The sequence below is a fragment of the Cygnus atratus genome, chromosome 5 (genome assembly GCF_013377495.2).
Source record: "Cygnus atratus isolate AKBS03 ecotype Queensland, Australia chromosome 5, CAtr_DNAZoo_HiC_assembly, whole genome shotgun sequence".
NCBI classification, from domain to species: Eukaryota; Metazoa; Chordata; class Aves; order Anseriformes; family Anatidae; genus Cygnus; species Cygnus atratus.
In genome coordinates, this window is record NC_066366.1 from 1,853,243 (window position 1) to 1,871,608 (window position 18,366).

Consider the following 18,366-nt stretch of genomic DNA (forward strand, 5'->3'; position numbering starts at 1 on the left):
TGCAAAGCTACATCAAATGTTTTGTATTTTCTAACTTTTCTATTAATACCTCAGTTTAAATGGGTTTTCCTCACTCTGAAATGAAAAGGAACCTAATATTTCTTCTCTGCCCAATGTTAATCAGAACTAAATGCACTGACTTGAATGGCATGTGCATCCTGAGTGGAGATGTACAATCAGCATGCCTGGGTTGTCCTGATGCCTGAAGATTCCTAATGTCCCTAACAAAGGCAATTCACAGAGGTGGTGCAGATGTGATTCAAAGACCTGGAAGTACCTAGTCATCCTTCCAGGGGAGTCAGAGCCAACATAAACTAAGAGCAGATGGACAGCTGATAGTCTTGGAGAGTTGGATTACAGTTCAGAGTTGCTTTTTCTAGAAGTCTTCAATGTTGGAGATTTGATAAGCAGCAGATTTGGGCATACAAACTCAAGACAGACATGTTGAGGTTCTGAAGATGGAGGTAGGGGCAGAAGAGGAGGGATGGTTATGGTTCATGTGTGCTAAAATTCAGCTGAACTTTGATTGAACAGTTGTTCATGTGTTCTCAAGCTGGGTAAGTCCTTTAAGATCACCTACATTCAATAGCATGAACAGCTTTTTGGACTATGTTGGTAGGTCATTTTAATCTTTAAAAATTTACTTCAGTTCCTAATGTAGATTTTGGCTAGATTGTTTGTTATTTTTAAGTTAAATGTCAGTTGTTAAAAGCAGAGCTGACATCTTAAAATAATCTGATTGTGGTAGCAAAAGTGGGTTCGTGCAAGTTAAAGACTAGCCCTTAATGTTTGAGGGCTAAATCAGAGCAATGAGTATGTCTGTTGAATAAAAAAAGATACGGTTAACATGAGTAAAGTTGGCTGCTTTCATCTGTTTTCTTGGCTGCCATGTCTGTTGCCTTTAAATGAGCTGCTGTTTTTCACTGAAGTAACACAAAATCAGTCACTTCTTTCTACTCAAAGTTTTAACATAATTTCTTAAGCTGAAACTGAAGTTCATGTGAAAATATCCATTTATCTGTTCATTTTCCACAAGGAACATTTAAAACAGGTCCAGTATCAGTCACACGTGACTGACAGCAGAGATCTCCTTCCAGTAGGTTTTAAGTATGTAAGTGGGTAGGAAGCAGAAAGAGATGTTTTATAGTCCACTGCTACATGAGGGAAAACTATAAGCCCTTGTCCGACATGAGGTAATCCACAAATCTTTTTAATCTAATGACCTAAAGCTACAGGAAATGAAATTAATTCATTCTGCTACAAGGAGCTATTTGCTAATTCATTCTGCTACAACGAGCTATTTGCTCGTTATATGGGTGCTATAATTATTTTTCTTCTCTATTCCCCATAAATGAGGCCAAGTCTGAAATTAAGTCAGTTTAGGTTTTAGAATTGTATACATTTTTTCATTTGTAAAATTTGGTTTGTCAGAAGAAGTATGGGAATCAAAAATAGGTCAATATTCACCTAATTGGTTTTTTTTTCTGTATTTAATAAACTCTAATTTAGGCTTAACCCTGCATTAGTGTTTTGTGTGTTTGTGATTTGGGTAACAACAGAGAATTAATATGTTCTTAAAGCTGTTACATAACATCAAACACTGAATATAATAGTATGCTAGAAAAGTTATATTGCTTTATAATCTCTGAGTAATATTGTGAACCTATATCATAAAGTAAGATGCATTCAAATACGTTACTCTAAATGCTTGGAAGAAAATAAGCTATAATTTGGGGGCAGAAAGGAAAAAACATCTTGTGTAGTATTTTGTCTCTGAAGGTGGATAGGAGTAAATGTCAAGGGAGGAGTAGAGGAATGTGACGTGTGGTGCTTCCATGGGTGCTCCCTCCTCTGCAGTCTTTGGAGCAGCTGAGCCACAAACACCTGGTGCATGTTTAGTAACTGCTATGAATTTCATGAACATGTCCAATCCTCTCATGGACCCTGTGCATTTCTGTTACTTGCAGTGTTTCGTAGCATAAGAGTTTCATAAGTTAAGTAACTGTTGTGTGAAGAGCTACCTCCACTTGTTTATTTGAACGTATTTCAGTTAGCATGCTGATTTCCTGGTTGTTACTGTTTTTATTGTTGTCCCTTAAGACTAACTGTGAGCAACTAATTTACTTTGCATTTGCTGTTTTGGTTTTTGGTCAGATGTTGAGGTTTCCAGTTTCCATGTGAGGCTATCGGGTTCAGAAGTCAGAAGTATATAAAGAGTAAAACTAAGCAGTAAGTAAAGGACCTGATCCAAAGGACTTTTTAACAGTTTTGCACTCAGTTTGATTGGTTCAGCTCTTGTCATGTTTCATGCAGTGTGAGTGCTGCTGCTTTGGCAAGCAAGCACACAAAGTAGCTCCAACGAAATGTCTTTCTGACACTCCTTTGATGCTAAGCGTGGAAACTAAACAATTACTCTTCTTGGCCTTTACAAGATGTCATCTGAAACTCATAATTTTCAACTGTGAATATATATTTATGATCTAAAGCAAGCAAAATGCGTAGGATAGAAAATGTAGTGGGATTACTTGATATTCACCTTTGTTCCTGCTTCAGATTTGCCAAGTAGTGCATACAGTATGCTGAAGGAACAGGAGGCAGTGATGAACTTCTGAAACGATCTCAAGTAAATTTTGTTAACTGCACCTGTTATATTGTGCCCAGTTGGTTTTACACTTTTTCACAGCTGTGGAGGTTTTATTAAAGCAAAAAGACACTGTTATTGATTGTTTAATTTAAAGCAAAGTAATACCTTACTTAATAATGTGTATCAAGCCCACAAGTATTTGATTTTATTTACGTCTGAAAATGCATTAAACCGTTTTGTAGACTGTGGATTTGGGACATTGTGCCTGATCTGTTGGCAGGTAACTCCAGTTGTCAGTTACCTCCTGTATTAAAAATATTTGAATAATTAGTCTGAATTTGTCTAGTTTGGGCTTAATGCCATATACATCCCTTGGCTGAACTGAAGAACAAATAGTTCTCAGAAAACAAGCAAGCAAACAAATAAATAGCAGAGTAATGATTAACAATGCTGATCACAGTTAATTTTTCTAAGCTATTAGCTATCAGGCGGTTAATGCTGATTGTTGTGGTTTTGTTTCTTTTTGTCATCTGAACTCTAATTGTTTTGAGGGATTTTTTTTTTCAAATGCTTGCACAAATACATTTTATTAATTTGGCTACTTTTATTGACAAAGTTCATGAACTATAAAGTGATTCTGTTAGTTCTGTATCTGGTTATTGTACATTCCAGTTTACCTCAAACCCATCTGTTTGGGACACAAACATGCTAAATGTCCATTTCACATGATACGAGAAGAAAGGAAAACAGTTGGAATATATGCACTCGTGCTCTCTCTAGCCCTGTATTCTCATTTAAGTAAGAACCTAAAAACTCATTACTGTGTATTGCCAGGAGTTGACATATGAATTTTTGAGTTTAGGTGTGGATGTGTACATTCATTAAAACTCATGGAAATTTAAGAATGTATTGGTTTGCTGTAAATGTACAGGCCACACAGTTTCTTGGTCAGTCTCTGAACAGTTCACTATACAGCAGTGGCAAACAAGTTGAGGAAAATGAAATTGCATCATACCTTCAAAAGAATGTTCACTGTTTTCTGAGAGTTCATTATGTTTTTATGTATTATTCATTGGTAAAAAGGAAAAGAAAAAGGAAACAAACAAACAAAAAAAAAATAAACCATGGGTAAACAAATTAAGCAGCCTGCTGTAGAACCAGATCGGATTTTTCTGTTTCAACTTAAATTGATACATCCTCAATTGTGTTCTACTTGCATACACAATAACATATACATGCCTATTTAATTGTATTTAAAAACGTTAAAGATATAAATCTCTATGTAGTTTTAGAATTGATCATCATCTTGATTTTTTTTATGTTTTTTGATCTCATGGGAGATAGGTATTAACATTCATTGTTGTGCTGTTGTGTCTATACTTTCCCAACAGTTTGCAATATGACAACTTAAAATTAGTCTGAGAAATGCCTAACGTTAGCAGTTTGGCAGTGCCAATATATCCGTTTATCCAAGGGATACAGTGGAGCCTAAAAGAAAAAAGGCAGCCTTTAAAACAAGAAAAAGACTCCTATATACCTTCCATGTGTCAGATGCCAAGACTGTCACAATCAAAAATATGTGAACAAGGAACAAAGATTTATACAAAGATGGTTTCTGTTAGCTTGGAGACTTTGTGGATAAAGAACTTTTGTGATAAATATATTAAGAATTTTAGTATTATCTGGTGGGTTTTTCTGGACCAACTGCTTGATGGACTTGAGTCAGCCATAGTTTGCAGATTCCCTGTGTAACTTAATTTAGAAGCCAAGTCAAGATATGGAAGCAAAGAGGATTCTGGCATTGACAGGCAGGGGACAGGATCCTGATGAGCTTCAGTCAAACTCAATTAAACTTCAATCAAATAAACTTCAATCAAATTATAATTACAGGTGACCAAATATTGTGAAAACTTGTATGATCGCACATTATTATACAGTTCCTTTCGTTAATACAGTTAGGTCAGTCTGTTACCTATTCCTTAGCCTGACAAGAGTCTTTTTTTTTTTTTTTTAAGACCTTAACTCATTTGATGTTTAAAAAAACCACAACACAGAACATTTATTCGTTTCTGTTCTAAAGTCACAGATGATTCTGAATTAGATTTTAAATATTTATCACTTTTTGAACTAAATGGATCTTTAAACATCTGGAATACTGTTTTGCTACCCAGTGGTATTTTTTCCTCATCTTACCTGTTTTAAAAGTCTGTCTATATGTAGAGGTAGAGAGGGAGGGGAAAAAAGGAATCTGTTTGAAAATATAATTAAAATTAAGAAAATTCTGAATATGCTCTACCATAATATGAAAAACTACTAGCCAACAACATAGATGAAAGATGTTGGAGAAGCTTCATAGCAGTATGCCAAATACAATTATCATCTTCTTCCAACCAGTACAAGTGCCAAAGGAAAACTGTAGTGATTAACTAGATTTGTTTTAAAAAAACAGTAACAGCATTATCCCAGTTCTTATTGAAACCATTTAATTTTATCTTTTAATTTATGTATGCTTAGAAAGGTTTTCTTTAACATTCAATTATTATTAATTTATTTTTAAACTGAATGCTATGTATAAAAATCTATTAAGAACAAAACTTGATATTGTTCGTTGTTTAGAGAATATTTTTTCCTTAGATGAGAAAGGGAATTAAAAAAGGTGAAATGTGCATGTGTCTGAAGAGAAGTACAACTAGAAAGAATTAAGTTTGTGGTTTTACCACTTTGTATTTAGCATTGCTAAAGAATGCATGTGCTGTTAATACTTTGCTTCAAAGTAGGTTAGAAGTCATGTTTGCCATGAATATCTGCTTAGTTTCCTGACTTCCGCTAATATGCCTGCCTGCCTATCAGAATGCTTAGCTCGGGAAGGAATATGGCTGTAGTCACGTTGTTACATTTGTCTGTACATCTTGAAGTAAGAGAAATTGTTTTAATAGTCTAAATGATTTATCAGTTCAATACCGTGCTGCTATTGTGCGCTTAAAATTTTAAGTTGTATTTAGTTATGAATTAAGACAGGACTTGATATGAGGTTGAGTGGATTTGATGAAAATGACCTTTTATAGAAATCTCTTCCCTGTCTATGGATCCTGAGTTTTCATTATCTTAGTACCGCTTTCATCTAGAGAAACTTCCATGTTCCTTTGCCTTGAGAAATGTTGAATAAGTTTTAATTCATTTTTCCCAATGTTGTTGTTGTCCAAAATTTGTTGGCTAGCCAGAACCTGCTACTTTTATGCCTAGAATTTATAATTGTTCTGTAGAACAGTTGATCCAATAAGCTTTTTTTTATATGTTTAGTGGTATATGGTGGTTGCTGGAGGTAGGGAGAGCACGCTGGAGAAATGGCCACGCAGAGCTTGCTCTTTTTCAGGGGTGCCCGTGACATTCAAGATAGGATACTAAGCCATATATGAGCCTTTTGTTTGATTCCTAACATATAAGCATGACTATACAATTTTTGATATCTTGAGAGACTATAGACTAAGTGAATACCACCCAACTTCAGTGTCCTGAGGAACCCCAGGCAGTTTTACAGAAACCCCATAATCTTGTTTACTTTGTGTATAAAAAAGCACTGAAATATTTTATAGCGTTTGTCTCTCCTCTGATATAAATACAAAACATTACATAGTCTTTCAGGTCTGTATAGTAAGGCAAATAGAGCACCAAGGTATGTGTGTTAGCCCATGTTCTTGTGAATCTTACTTTTAAAATACAAGTATTTGTGTGCATTTGTATGTAAGTGCTTTAGTGTAGTTTGACACAGTACTTGAGAGCCGTTGAGCAGCTTCCAAGAGGCACAATTCTGTTTTTTAAGAGCTACATATTAGTCTGTGTGACACTATGAAAAATCAGCGTGTTTTTTTTTTTTTTTTTTTTTTTATTCCCCCCAAATCAGTAGGTGTGCTAGTTTCCCTTCTATACTGAATCTTTGTTATGTGACTGTTGCTTTCTATTTCTGGAATCTTTCTGTTCAATGTCTTTGCTTATTTTTCATCCTGCTGTGTCATGTTGAGAATAAGGAATCTTTGCATGATTAAACAATTTGGTTATTTGCTTTGTTTTTATGCAATTTTATTAAAGAATGGGCAAGGAAAGAATTCTGTACCTAAGTGTAGCAACTTTGTGCAGTGTTTTTTACCAGTTGTTTATGATAACTCTCTACATTAGAGAATCTTTTGATGTTGTGGAACTCCAGGCTGGGAATGATAAGGTTGAATCCCTGTGGGTTAGGATCCGCGGGAAGGCCGGCAAGGCTAGCGTCCTGGTCGGGGTCTGTTATAGACCGCCGAACCAGGATGAGGAGACGGATGAGGAGTTTTATAGGCAACTGACAGAAGTTGCAAAATCGTCGGCGCTTGTCCTCGTGGGGGACTTCAACTTCCCGGATATATCCTGGAAACACAACACGGCACAGAGAAAGCAGTCTAGGAGGTTTCTGGAGAGCGTGGGAGATAGCTTCCTGATGCAGCTGGTCAGTGAACCTACCGGGGGTGGTGCCCCGCTAGACCTTCTCTTCACAAACAGAGAAGGACTGGTGGGAGATGTGGTGGTCGGAAACTGTCTTGGACAGAGTGACCACGAAATGGTAGAGTTCTCTATTCTTGGCGAGGCCAGGAAGGGGACCCGTAAAACCGCTGTCTTGGACTTCCAGAGGGCTGACTTTGAGCTGCTCAGGACGCTGGTTGGCCGAGTCCCTTGGGAGGCGGTTCTGAAGGGCAGAGGAGTCCAGGAAGGCTGGGTGCTCCTCAAGAAGGAAATCTTAACGGCACAGGAGCGGTCCGTCCCCACGTGCCCAAAGACGAGCCGGCGTGGAAGAAGACCGGCCTGGCTCAACAGAGAGTTGCGGCTTGTGCTTAGCAGAAAAAAGAGGGTTTATAATCTTTGGAAAAAAGGGCGGGCAGCTGAGGAGGACTACAAGGATGTAGCGAGGCTGTGCAGGGAGAAAATTAGAAAGGCCAAAGCTCATCTGGAGCTCAACCTGGCTACTGCCGTTAAAGACAACAAAAAATCCTTTTACAAATATATCAACGCGAAACGGAGGACTAAGGAGAATCTCCATCCTTTACTGGATGCGAGGGGAAACCTAGTTACTAAGGATGAGGAAAAGGCTGAGGTGCTTAATGCCGCCTTTGCCTCAGTCTTTAGCGGCAATACCGGTTGTTCTCTGGATACCCAGTGCCCTGAGATGGCGGAAGGGGATGGGGAGCAGGATGTGGCCTTCGCTATTCATGAGGAAATGGTTGGCGACCTGCTAAGGAGCTTGGATGTGCGCAAGTCGATGGGGCCGGATGGGATGCACCCGAGGGTACTGAAAGAACTGGCGGAGGAGCTGGCCGAGCCGCTTTCCATCATTTATCGGCAGTCCTGGCTATCGGGGGAGGTCCCAGTTGACTGGCGGCTAGCCAATGTGACGCCCATCTATAAGAAGGGCCGGAGGGCAGACCCGGGGAACTATAGGCCTGTCAGTTTGACCTCAGTGCCAGGAAAGCTCATGGAGCAGATTATCTTGAGGGTCATCACGCGGCACTTGCAGGGCAAGCAGGCGATCAGGCCCAGTCAGCATGGGTTTATGAAAGGCAGGTCCTGCTTGACGAACCTGATCTCCTTCTATGACAAAGTGACGCGCTTGGTGGATGAGGGAAGGGCTGTGGATGTGGTTTACCTTGACCTCAGTAAGGCTTTTGACACCGTTCCCCACAACATTCTCCTCAAGAAACTGGCTGCTCGGGGCTTGGACTGGCGTACGCTTCGCTGGGTTAGAAACTGGCTGGATAGCCGGGCCCAGAGAGTTGTGGTGAATGGAGTCAAATCTGGTTGGAGGCTGGTCACTAGTGGTGTCCCCCAGGGCTCGGTACTGGGGCCGGTCCTCTTTAATATCTTTATCGATGATCTGGATGAGGGCGTCCAGTGCACCCTCAGTAAGTTTGCAGATGACACCAAGCTAAGTGCGTGTGTCGATCTGCTCGAGGGCAGGAAGGCTCTGCAGGAGGATCTGGATAGGCTGGAGCGATGGGCTGAGGTCAACTGTATGAAGTTCAACAAGGCCAAGTGCCGGGTCCTGCACCTGGGGCGCAACAACCCCAAGCAGAGCTACAGGCTGGGAGATGAGTGGCTGGAAAGCTGCCTGGCCGAGAAGGACCTGGGAGTATTGGTTGATAGTCGGCTGAATATGAGCCAGCAGTGTGCTCAGGTGGCCAAGAAGGCCAACAGCATCCTGGCCTGTATAAGAAGCAGTGTGGCCAGCAGGTCTAGGGAAGTGATTGTCCCCCTGTACTCGGCTCTGGTGAGGCCGCACCTCGAGTACTGTGTTCAGTTTTGGGCCCCTCGCTACAGGAAGGACATGGACGTGCTCGAGCGAGTCCAGAGAAGGGCGACCAAGCTGGTGAGGGGTCTGGAGAACAAGTCTTACGAGGAGCAGCTGAGGGAGCTGGGCTTGTTCAGCCTGGAGAAGAGGAGGCTCAGGGGCGACCTTATCGCTCTCTACAGTTACCTTAAAGGAGGCTGTAGTGAGGTGGGGGTTGGTCTGTTCTCCCACGTGCCTGGTGACAGGACGAGGGGGAATGGGCGAAAGTTGTGACAGGGGAGTTTTAGGTTGGATGTTAGGAAGTACTTCTTTACCGAAAGGGTTATTAAGCATTGGAACGGGCTGCCCAGGGAGGTGGTGGAGTCACCATCCCTGGAGGTCTTTAAAAGACATTTAGATGTAGAGCTTAGCGATATGGTTTAGTGGAGTACTTAGTGTTAGGTCGGAGGTTGGACTCGATGATCTTGAGGTCTCTTCCAACCTAGAAATCTGTGTCTGTGTCTGTGTCTGACATTTAACTTCACATAACTGATATTCCATTTTGGAATACCAAACTCAAGTAAGTATAATAAAGGTTATTTGAAGTGTGGCTAATGATCAGAATGCTACCTGTAATTATCTGAAATTATAAATATGAAGTAAACTGCTCATCACTTCAGGTGTGCATGTCAGAGCCTGAATTTCTCCTGTTCAGAAGGAGCAAGGGTGAAGACAAAAGAGAATTAGCAACAGGAGCTCTGTATTTTGGCTTATAGTAACTGAATGTTTTTCATAATTAAATCATTTATAAAGTCATTCAAAGTAGTTATATTTTTTTCCAGTTTCTAATTGGGTACATTCATTTGCTTAAAGATACCATACGTTCTGAATTGAGGTAGTAAAATAAAGTTCATTCCCAGCATTCCTGGCATTTCAGACAATTTTATCAGGTTTCTTTCCTTTAGTAGAAATGCAAAGTTGGATTTATTTATTTATTTGTTTATTTTTAATAAACTGAAGTGCTGACCAGGAACATGATAGAAATAGAAGGCCGATATTTCATGTTGTCAGATGGAAAGGGAAGTCGTTTTTCTCGTGTTCCCAATTAAGATAGTACAGTGATTTTTGCTTAAAAGAATGCTCGTTTGGAGGAACAAATAATACACTTGGAAATTTGGTGGGTGGTGTAGGAGTGGAGAGAATTACATGCAAAAATTGGAACGAGCATACTGTTTGTCATTTGAAAACTAACTCAGTTAATGAATTTGTCAAAGAATGCGAGGAATTTCAGAAATTAAAATAATTAGTGACATATTTAGTTTTGGCCAGGAGTTAATAATAAAATATTTGTGACTGAAAAATAAGTGCTGGCAAGGAGGTTATAGCAAGTTGCACAATATCATGAACAACTGCAAGTTTATCTGCATTGTACCATTCTGTTTTTTCTAACCAGAAACATAGTGGTTCCTAAGTTTGAGAAATTGAGAAATTTATTGAGAAATTTGAACTACTTTTCCTGTGAAGAAATTCCAAATTTGCTGGATCAGGCTGGAGATGACTATATAGATCCAGATATAGATATCTGTATTCCTTGTCTCAGGGAACTTTATTTTAGATACACCGGTGCATGGCTTTACAGATGAGTTTTAGCAAGTTGAACTACATCTAGAAGGTTTTAGAAAGTTCAGGTAACCATTGGAATGATCTCCTCTTAGTTGACTTCATTACTAGTTTCAAACAAGGCATACGCTTCTTTTCTAGTTAACAGTCTTTTTGAAATCCTGAGAAATGTGGACTTCTTATAAGAATGCCAAAATTTTACCTAGAGCTGGCTTATTAATTGAAATGTTTCTGTTTTCAAGGGAACAAAAGAAACCGAAGGTGAAGAGGAGTCTGGTTTAATTCCGCCTGCTGAAGTATTTGCTCCTAAAAGTTTGGTGTTGGTGTCCAGACTAGATTATCCAGAAATTTTCAGGGTAAAGAACTTACCATTGCTATTTATAATCTCTGTCAGCAGACAAATCTGGTTTTAATGAGTAGCAGTCACAGGACTCTGATTTAAAGCATCTCAGGACTGATTGGGGAATTTAACAGCAAAAGTAGAGCTTAGATTGAACTAGATAAAATTCAGTGTTTATGACAGTAAATAGCCCCTATAGGTTAAAAGAGTGCTTTTTTTTTTTTTTTTTTTTTTTTTAACACTCCAAGTCCATGTAAATCTATGTAGAAGACAAAATAGAGATTTTTCTGGGCTCAGATTACTATATGTTGAGGGAAATTATTAAGACAAAAATTAACTTGCTTAGGTAAAAATAACACATTAATGATAATCGATTAAATATATAGTGATAAGTTAATAGTGGAATCCAAATTTTCTTTCATTTATAAGATAAATATGTCAGAGCTCCTTCCAGATAAAATTAAGATTCATAACGGAGATTTAGGATCTTGGATCACTTTCAGCTGATGAGATATGGCTGATGGGAGAAATTAAGAGTTTAAATTTTTATTAAGCTAATATATATTAACAGAAAGAAATATACTTCAGTTTACAGATCAAGGGAGGAAAATCATTCGACAGTAAGTTGTCATTGAACATGAAGAATGATTGTACCAACTCAGACTAACAATCCACATAACCCAGTATTTTGTCTGCTAGCATCGGTTAGCAAATACAGTGCCAAACGTGTAAAAAAATGGCGGGCTGTAGAAATAATTACACAGAATACTTTCCTAGTCCGGTGTGAATTATAGTTTAATGACATCCTGAACCAGAGGTGTCAATTGTATGGGTTTTCATATAATTTGTCCAATATCTTAACTCTCGATTTTACAACATCCCATGGCAAGGAGTTTCTCAGCTTAACTGTGTGTTGTATGAAAAGTTACTGTTGGAATTATGTCTAAGAAGAGAATTCCTAAGATATTTACTGAATTATCAAAATCGTAGCAGTTAAAAGGCACCAAAAGGATGTTGTGGGACAGAGTTATTTCCTTTTATTCAAAGGCTTTTTGGAACATAATGTTAAATTATCTTACATTAAATTAAAAATGATAAAGCTGTATCGTGATTTCTCAATCAAAACTGAATCCATGCAAAACAAATACAGAAATGCTGAAATGTTTTTAGAATGAACAGCATATTAACATGTTATTATTGAAATAATAAAATAAAGAATACAAATTAAACAATGTACAGAATTGTTGATTCTTGATGTTAGTTTTACAGTGAACATCAAAAGCTCATTGGTTCATCAGTGTTTTACTCTGGAAACCAGTCAGGTTTAGGTCCAGAGAATTCAAAGTGCAGACGAAACTATAATGATTTTATCATTTTTAAAAGTAATCAGTAGTAAAGCACTTTTTATATAATTGAACAAACTCAAATAATTAAATATTGAATTTCTTTTACAAAAGAGGATATCTGCACCTGCCAACACATACATCACTTTTAAGTAGCCAAGTTAATTTTTTTAATGAGTGATTGCTTTTAATAGCAACTTACTTTGTATTAGATTGGAATGTACTTCACTACGTTATCCATTAAGACATTTTTTAAAAAATTATATACATATATCTTTAAGTAATTTGATAATTAAAATTGTAAATTGTGCCCTTCCTGTATAGCAGGCTAACATATTTTGTGTGTCTTTCTAGGCATGCCTGGGACTGATCTATACTGTGTATGTGGACAGCCTGAATGTGTCACTGGAGACTCTCATTGCAAATCTCTGTTCATGCCTTGTCCCTGCTTCTGGAGGGTCTCAGGTAAATGAAAAAAAAAAAAAGGGGGGGTGGGGGTGTGGGATATTTTTCCAGTTAATTTAATTTATGAAGAAAACAAAAAATAAATTCTTTAAATATTTTTGTTGAAAAAAGATCATAGTTCAGCTGAGTGCTTTCCCTGTGGCCTGTGAGTGCTTTCCCTGTGGCCTGTCTTCTAAAGACAGCAAAAATTCCATTCCAGGATAAGGTCAAAGGGTTAATTTTGTCACTGGGTTGGCTTTTTACAAGGCACAGTAACAAATCAAGCAGTTTGTGTAAGTTTAGTTTTTAATAATAATGTGTGTTCAGGAGTATTTGTGCTTGCTATGGATTTTTTAAGTTTTTTTTTTTCCTTTGCCATTTTTGACATGTCCTTTCCTTTAGTTCATCTACCTGTGTCTTTTCCGTGTTGCAGTTCAGGATTCCAATGGACTTTCCTATGGCAAATGCTAAAAATAAAAATAAAATTACTTGGACATGTTTTTTTTTCAGAATTAATTAAATATTCCTGGTAACCCATGCATTCAAAAATAAGAAAAAAGTTTGTCAGTAAATACACTTCTTTCTGCATTTCACATTGGCTTTCTGCGAGCAAAAAGTCAGGTTTGTTTGTTGATTTACTTTAAATAACATTCCTATATATTTTTAGGTTTCCGTCAAGCCAGTTGGGTCTTACTTGCTTGGTCTTCACATTATGCTGTAGCGTTAGTAGGAAATTGTAGTCCTTATCATGAAACATACCTGGAAATCAAGAATGCAACTGACAATATTTGAGGATAGATTTCATACGCATTTTCTCACACTTTATACCCAACCTATGTATTATCGGTCTTCTTGAAATCCTACAAATCACAAATTCTTCTTTTTTTTTTTTTTTTTACCCATAGCCGTGTTTACTTTGGTATTTCTCTTAGCTCTAAAAGAGGCAAAATCTCCTCTTAGCTTAATCAAGATCTACCTGATTGCTCTCCAGGCAACCATGTCTCTGTCGTTTTGCATCCCAAGCCTTTCAGTTGTGAAGGGGAGTAATTAGATTGTATCTTGTCAGGAGCCCCCATTTCCAATGGTATTTGAACCTCAAATTACAGGTTCTGGTGGTCCACTTAAATTTCTAGCTCTTCCTTCTATCCTGTTCTCCCCTAGCCCTATCCATAAACAGGGCTTTCAACAGTGTCTTTTTCCGCTGCTAGAAGAGGGAGGAAAATGCATGCTCCTCTGGCTATTCTGCCTTCTGCTTTCTTTCTTCAAATGAAATGGTATTTCATTTGGAACTTTAATTTCTTAGTTTCAAAGTTTCATTTTAACCAGAAAATTAGTTTTTCTGTTTTCTTTCTTAAGCTTTGTGCTTACAGTGATAAATCTGAATTATGTGTCTTAGAACAGGAACACTCTTTTGATGTCTATCTCCAGAAGACCTTGAGGACCTCCAAGATTGTTCGTATGTCCAGTGCTGAAATGATCAACTGCGAAGCTTTTAGGTTGGACATTAGGAGAAATTTCTTTACTGAAAGGGTTGCACAGCATTGGAATAGGCTACCAAGGAAAGTGGTTGTGTCAACAAACTTGGAGGTCTTCAAGAAACGCATAGATTTAGCATGTCTAATTCAATAGACATGCAAGGATGGCACTATCAGGCCATTCAAAGAGACATTCAAAGAGACATACAATTGTCCTCAAATGGTATTTCAGATCTACATTGGTCAGTTCAGTTATTGGTACTGATTTTAAGATTCTGTATACAGAATTTTTGCAGGATGAATCACTTATCTGTATGACAACAGTATATTTATTCTGTATAAATTAAATTTATAATCAATTAAAAAAAATTCTTTCTACAGAAATTGTTTTCTTTGGGAGCTGGAGACCGACAACTGATACAGACTCCTCTACATGATAGTCTTCCTGTTACAGGCACCAGTGTGGCTCTTCTCTTTCAGCAACTGGGTATGTCTAGGTCTGATTTGAAAAAAAAATAAACTACAGAGTGAATTATTTTCTGTTCTCATTCAGCTCAAATCATGTGCCAAGAAAGCTACATGGTAAATATTAATTTTTTTTTGGAATGAAAGAATGACTAATAGCGCTTTTATCCCCCTAATCAGACATTCTTATAAACTTTTTGTACTTCCTGCCTGTGGTAAAATATCTGCAATGTTATCTGCTGTCTGCAAATGTTCTGTGAGCAGGCTTTTCGGTTACAATGACATTCATGGAAAAAGATTCTCCACCCCTTGGTTATCGTACAAACTGGACAAAACCAAGCAGGTTAATAAACTATTGTAACTGGAAAAGCTCATATAAAAGATAGTATATAGTGATATTGGTAACTACGTGGAATTCGTATTATTCTGTTATCATCTATCTTTCCATATCTTTTATGAAGAAGATGTAACACACTCAGCAAATGCTTACTTGTTCATTACAGGAACAACATCATGTAACTATGACCTGGGTAGCTCAACACTAATCTCATGCCTCTCGTTAGATTTTAACAACCTGTGTTAGTCTTCTTTTCCTGGGCTTCTGAAGTGACTTGGAAGCACAAACTTGTAGGAGCAATGGATTAAGGGCAAAATCAATAGTCTTTTCTTTGAATCTGTGAGCCTCATGGTTAGTCTTAAGTAATTAAGTGGCCTCAGAATATATGTTGTTGTCCATTCTTCTCATAAATGGAAAACAAGGACACATGCTAACTGTTTTACCAGTTTACCAGTTAGAATAGTGAAGAGAAGTAAGAAAAGTCTGAGAACTTGAAAAAGCATCCCGAGGGGGAGAGAGAGAGATAGTTCTCTTTCATATATTCTACAGAAAGAGAAACAATGTGCTTAAGGATACAGTTTGCAATAAAACCTGGCGTGAAATTTGACTGGAAAGATAGCTGAAATAAGAATCATTAAATAATTAAATATTTTTTTGCAGAAATAACATACTGAGGTAATATCCAAGCCAATAACATTCTCTTATTAAGGCAAAATAATTTCCTTTCTGCTATCTGGAGAGGATTTTTTTTTTCAGGCTTATGATCATTCTGTCTCAGAACACGATGAGGACTAAGAGTTAAAGCAGATGAATTGTATAGCAAATTTTGTTGCTAGACTCATGTTGAGGAAATTGCCTTCCTTCTAGGAAATAAAACAGTGAAAATCTTTTCCCAGTCTCATTCATAGAACTACTATTTTTAAAGATAAAGTCTAGTATATATTGTTTGAAAAAGGGTTGGTAAGCTCTTACTACTTTCCCCAGTCAGTCATAATAGAGAGTTTAGTGTACAGTAAGCAATTGTAAACAGATCCTTTGTAATGGGAACCAAATTTAATGTAGATACTTAAAATACTCCAATGTAGCCAGATCATCTTTCTTCTTCGTTAAGAGACTGCTTTCAAATCTTAAACCTTACTTAGGCATGAAAGAGACTGGGGGAATATGGCCCAAATTCTCAGCCAGTATGCATTTTCGTAAGCCACAGAAAATACATCTAAGTGATTGGATTTTGAAAACTAGCTGCACTCTGGTCACCACATGAAAGAGAAAAACAGAAGTGTTTATTTTTTGAAGCCATGTTCTTGAATGCTTCAAAAATATTGGAGAAATGTTACTTTTGTGTAATAACTCTTGCTGAGCATCCACGGAGAAATTATTCTTGTCAACGCAGTAGTAACTTGTGTTTCCTACTCCAGCTAGTTGTAAGACCTAGTCATTTGGCAGTAGAAAATCCAGGCAACAGAAAATTTCAGATCACAGAACCATTAAAACTTATTTTACAGGAAGCGGTATCAGATCAAATAAGTACAATGTAATCTACTACTGGTAAGGTTTAATTGTATCCTTCCTAAAAGAATATTATTCCAAATGGAATATTATTTTGTTGATAGTGGTTTAAATTAAAAAATGCAGCTAATGTATTATAGATGCTTCTTATCCTGACCACAGTCAGGTTTTACTTGGGTTATTATGTCATTAATATTACTCAGAGCATACTACAGGCCATGGTTCAAACATGAAAAGGCCCAACAACATTTTCTCTTTTGTGAAAATGTAAAGTATGGCATGAGGCACCATAAGTATTGTATGGTATGTCATGTGGTATGGTATGCTTATTCTGTAAGTATGGTATGAGGTACCTAAGTTAAGGCAGTTTATTTGGGGCAATTCTAGTGAAGGTTACTGTAAATTCACAGTTCTGAAAATGTCAAAGAAAGCAAGACTTTTAGCCAGTGTTTAGATTAGCTAACATGTGACACTTGTCCGTTGTGTGGCAAACTTGGGTTGTGTTTTATGTCGCAGGATTGATCTGAGACCAACAGCAAAGGCAATCTGAAAAGTCATTGTATGCATCAGATTTATAGAGAGAAGCTGTGTGAAGGGAGAGTGGGAATGTAAATATGGAAGAGGAAATCAAGAGGACCATCTCTTCCTCTTGCATTCTTAGTAAGCTCATGTGCAGAGTGAGCTTTATAAATTCCACTCATGTATAAAACTGAATAACACTTTCATATGAGAATTGAAAATCACTTTCAGACACATGGGATTTAAGTCAATTTTATTAATCACATTTTATTAATGAATGAATGTCAACAGATGTCATGTAACTTTCTGAAGATACTATAGAAGAGTATTAGAGTGTTTGGAGTGTGACCAGGACTCCTAAACTGTTGTGCTAACTATCAGTAATTCTTTAGCTTTATTTTTTGAAATTGTGTAATTCCTTATTAAATCACTTACACTTTCTAGTGTCTGCACATCTGACTTACTCTTTGTGTACCATCTCTTCTTTTCCCATTGTCCATTAGCATACTTGCTATGAACAGTCTGATTTCTATATTTTTACTGCTTTCTTTTCTTACCCTAAGTTGCACTAAATTTTGGAGGTCCAGTCTTTCCTTCTTTATGGTGGCTTGTAAGGAGTACGAGAGTCAGTAAGCATGTATGTACCCAGTACCCCTTCCAAGTATGCTGCACATACTGGATATGAAAGAAGGATATAAAAATTAGCAGGAGATGGAGAGAAAGGGAGAAATTGCAAGAAAACTTGCTCATTACTCACAATTCTGGGTAGTGACACTTCATTTGGCCTGAAGAAGAGAAAGATAGAGGAAAGTATGTGATTATAAAACTTGGCACATCATCACACAGAGAATCTACAGGCTTACATCCTGTTTCTCTGAGGAGATCATACAAGTTCCTAGGAGGAAGAAAAAACATATTATTCCAAAATTATCCCAGTACCCCATCTTTTCTGTTGAGGCATCATTTTTTCATTTACAACACTTTCAGATCTTTTAGGAGAAACCTATCTGATGGTCTTGTGTAGCTCCTCTTCCTGTCTCTCTCCTATTCTGTGGTGTGATGGAGGACAATCTTTTTTAAAATTCTATAGAGTGGGAACATTAGTTCCCAGCTGATGTCCCTTTCAAAGTTTTTTGAGTCTGAGTATCTGAGAATATAGCACAATAGTAGATTCACCTTGTGTCTTGTAAGGACAGAAATTAAAAAATGTTTGCATTTACTTAGTGTATGCCACTTTACAGAATAGCCCTAGTTCCTTTCACATGTAGGTGGTGTATCTCTTTGAAAGGATTGTTATGTTTCTCTAGAAGCCAAGGTTTGTTAATGTGAAATTTCTGTTTGGATTTACTGGAAAAGAGTTATATCTGTATGCAAAGGTTGTGGAATAAAACAAGCAAACAAACAAGCTAAATGCATGTTTGTCTCTACTGACCTGGGCAAA

General features: G+C 37.4%; 1 protein-coding gene across 6 annotated transcripts in view; it reads left to right on the forward strand.

Annotated features, from left to right (window-relative positions):
- Positions 1-18,366, forward strand: part of SBF2 (SET binding factor 2) — a 260,328-nt gene that overhangs the window by 112,765 nt on the left and 129,197 nt on the right. For all 6 annotated transcript variants that reach the window (XM_035550135.1, XM_035550137.1, XM_035550136.1 and 3 more), the window contains 3 exons: positions 10,736-10,849; positions 12,531-12,641; positions 14,477-14,582. In XM_035550135.1, the coding sequence (XP_035406028.1) occupies positions 10,736-10,849; positions 12,531-12,641; positions 14,477-14,582 (331 nt within the window). The remainder of the gene's footprint in view (positions 1-10,735; positions 10,850-12,530; positions 12,642-14,476; positions 14,583-18,366) is intronic.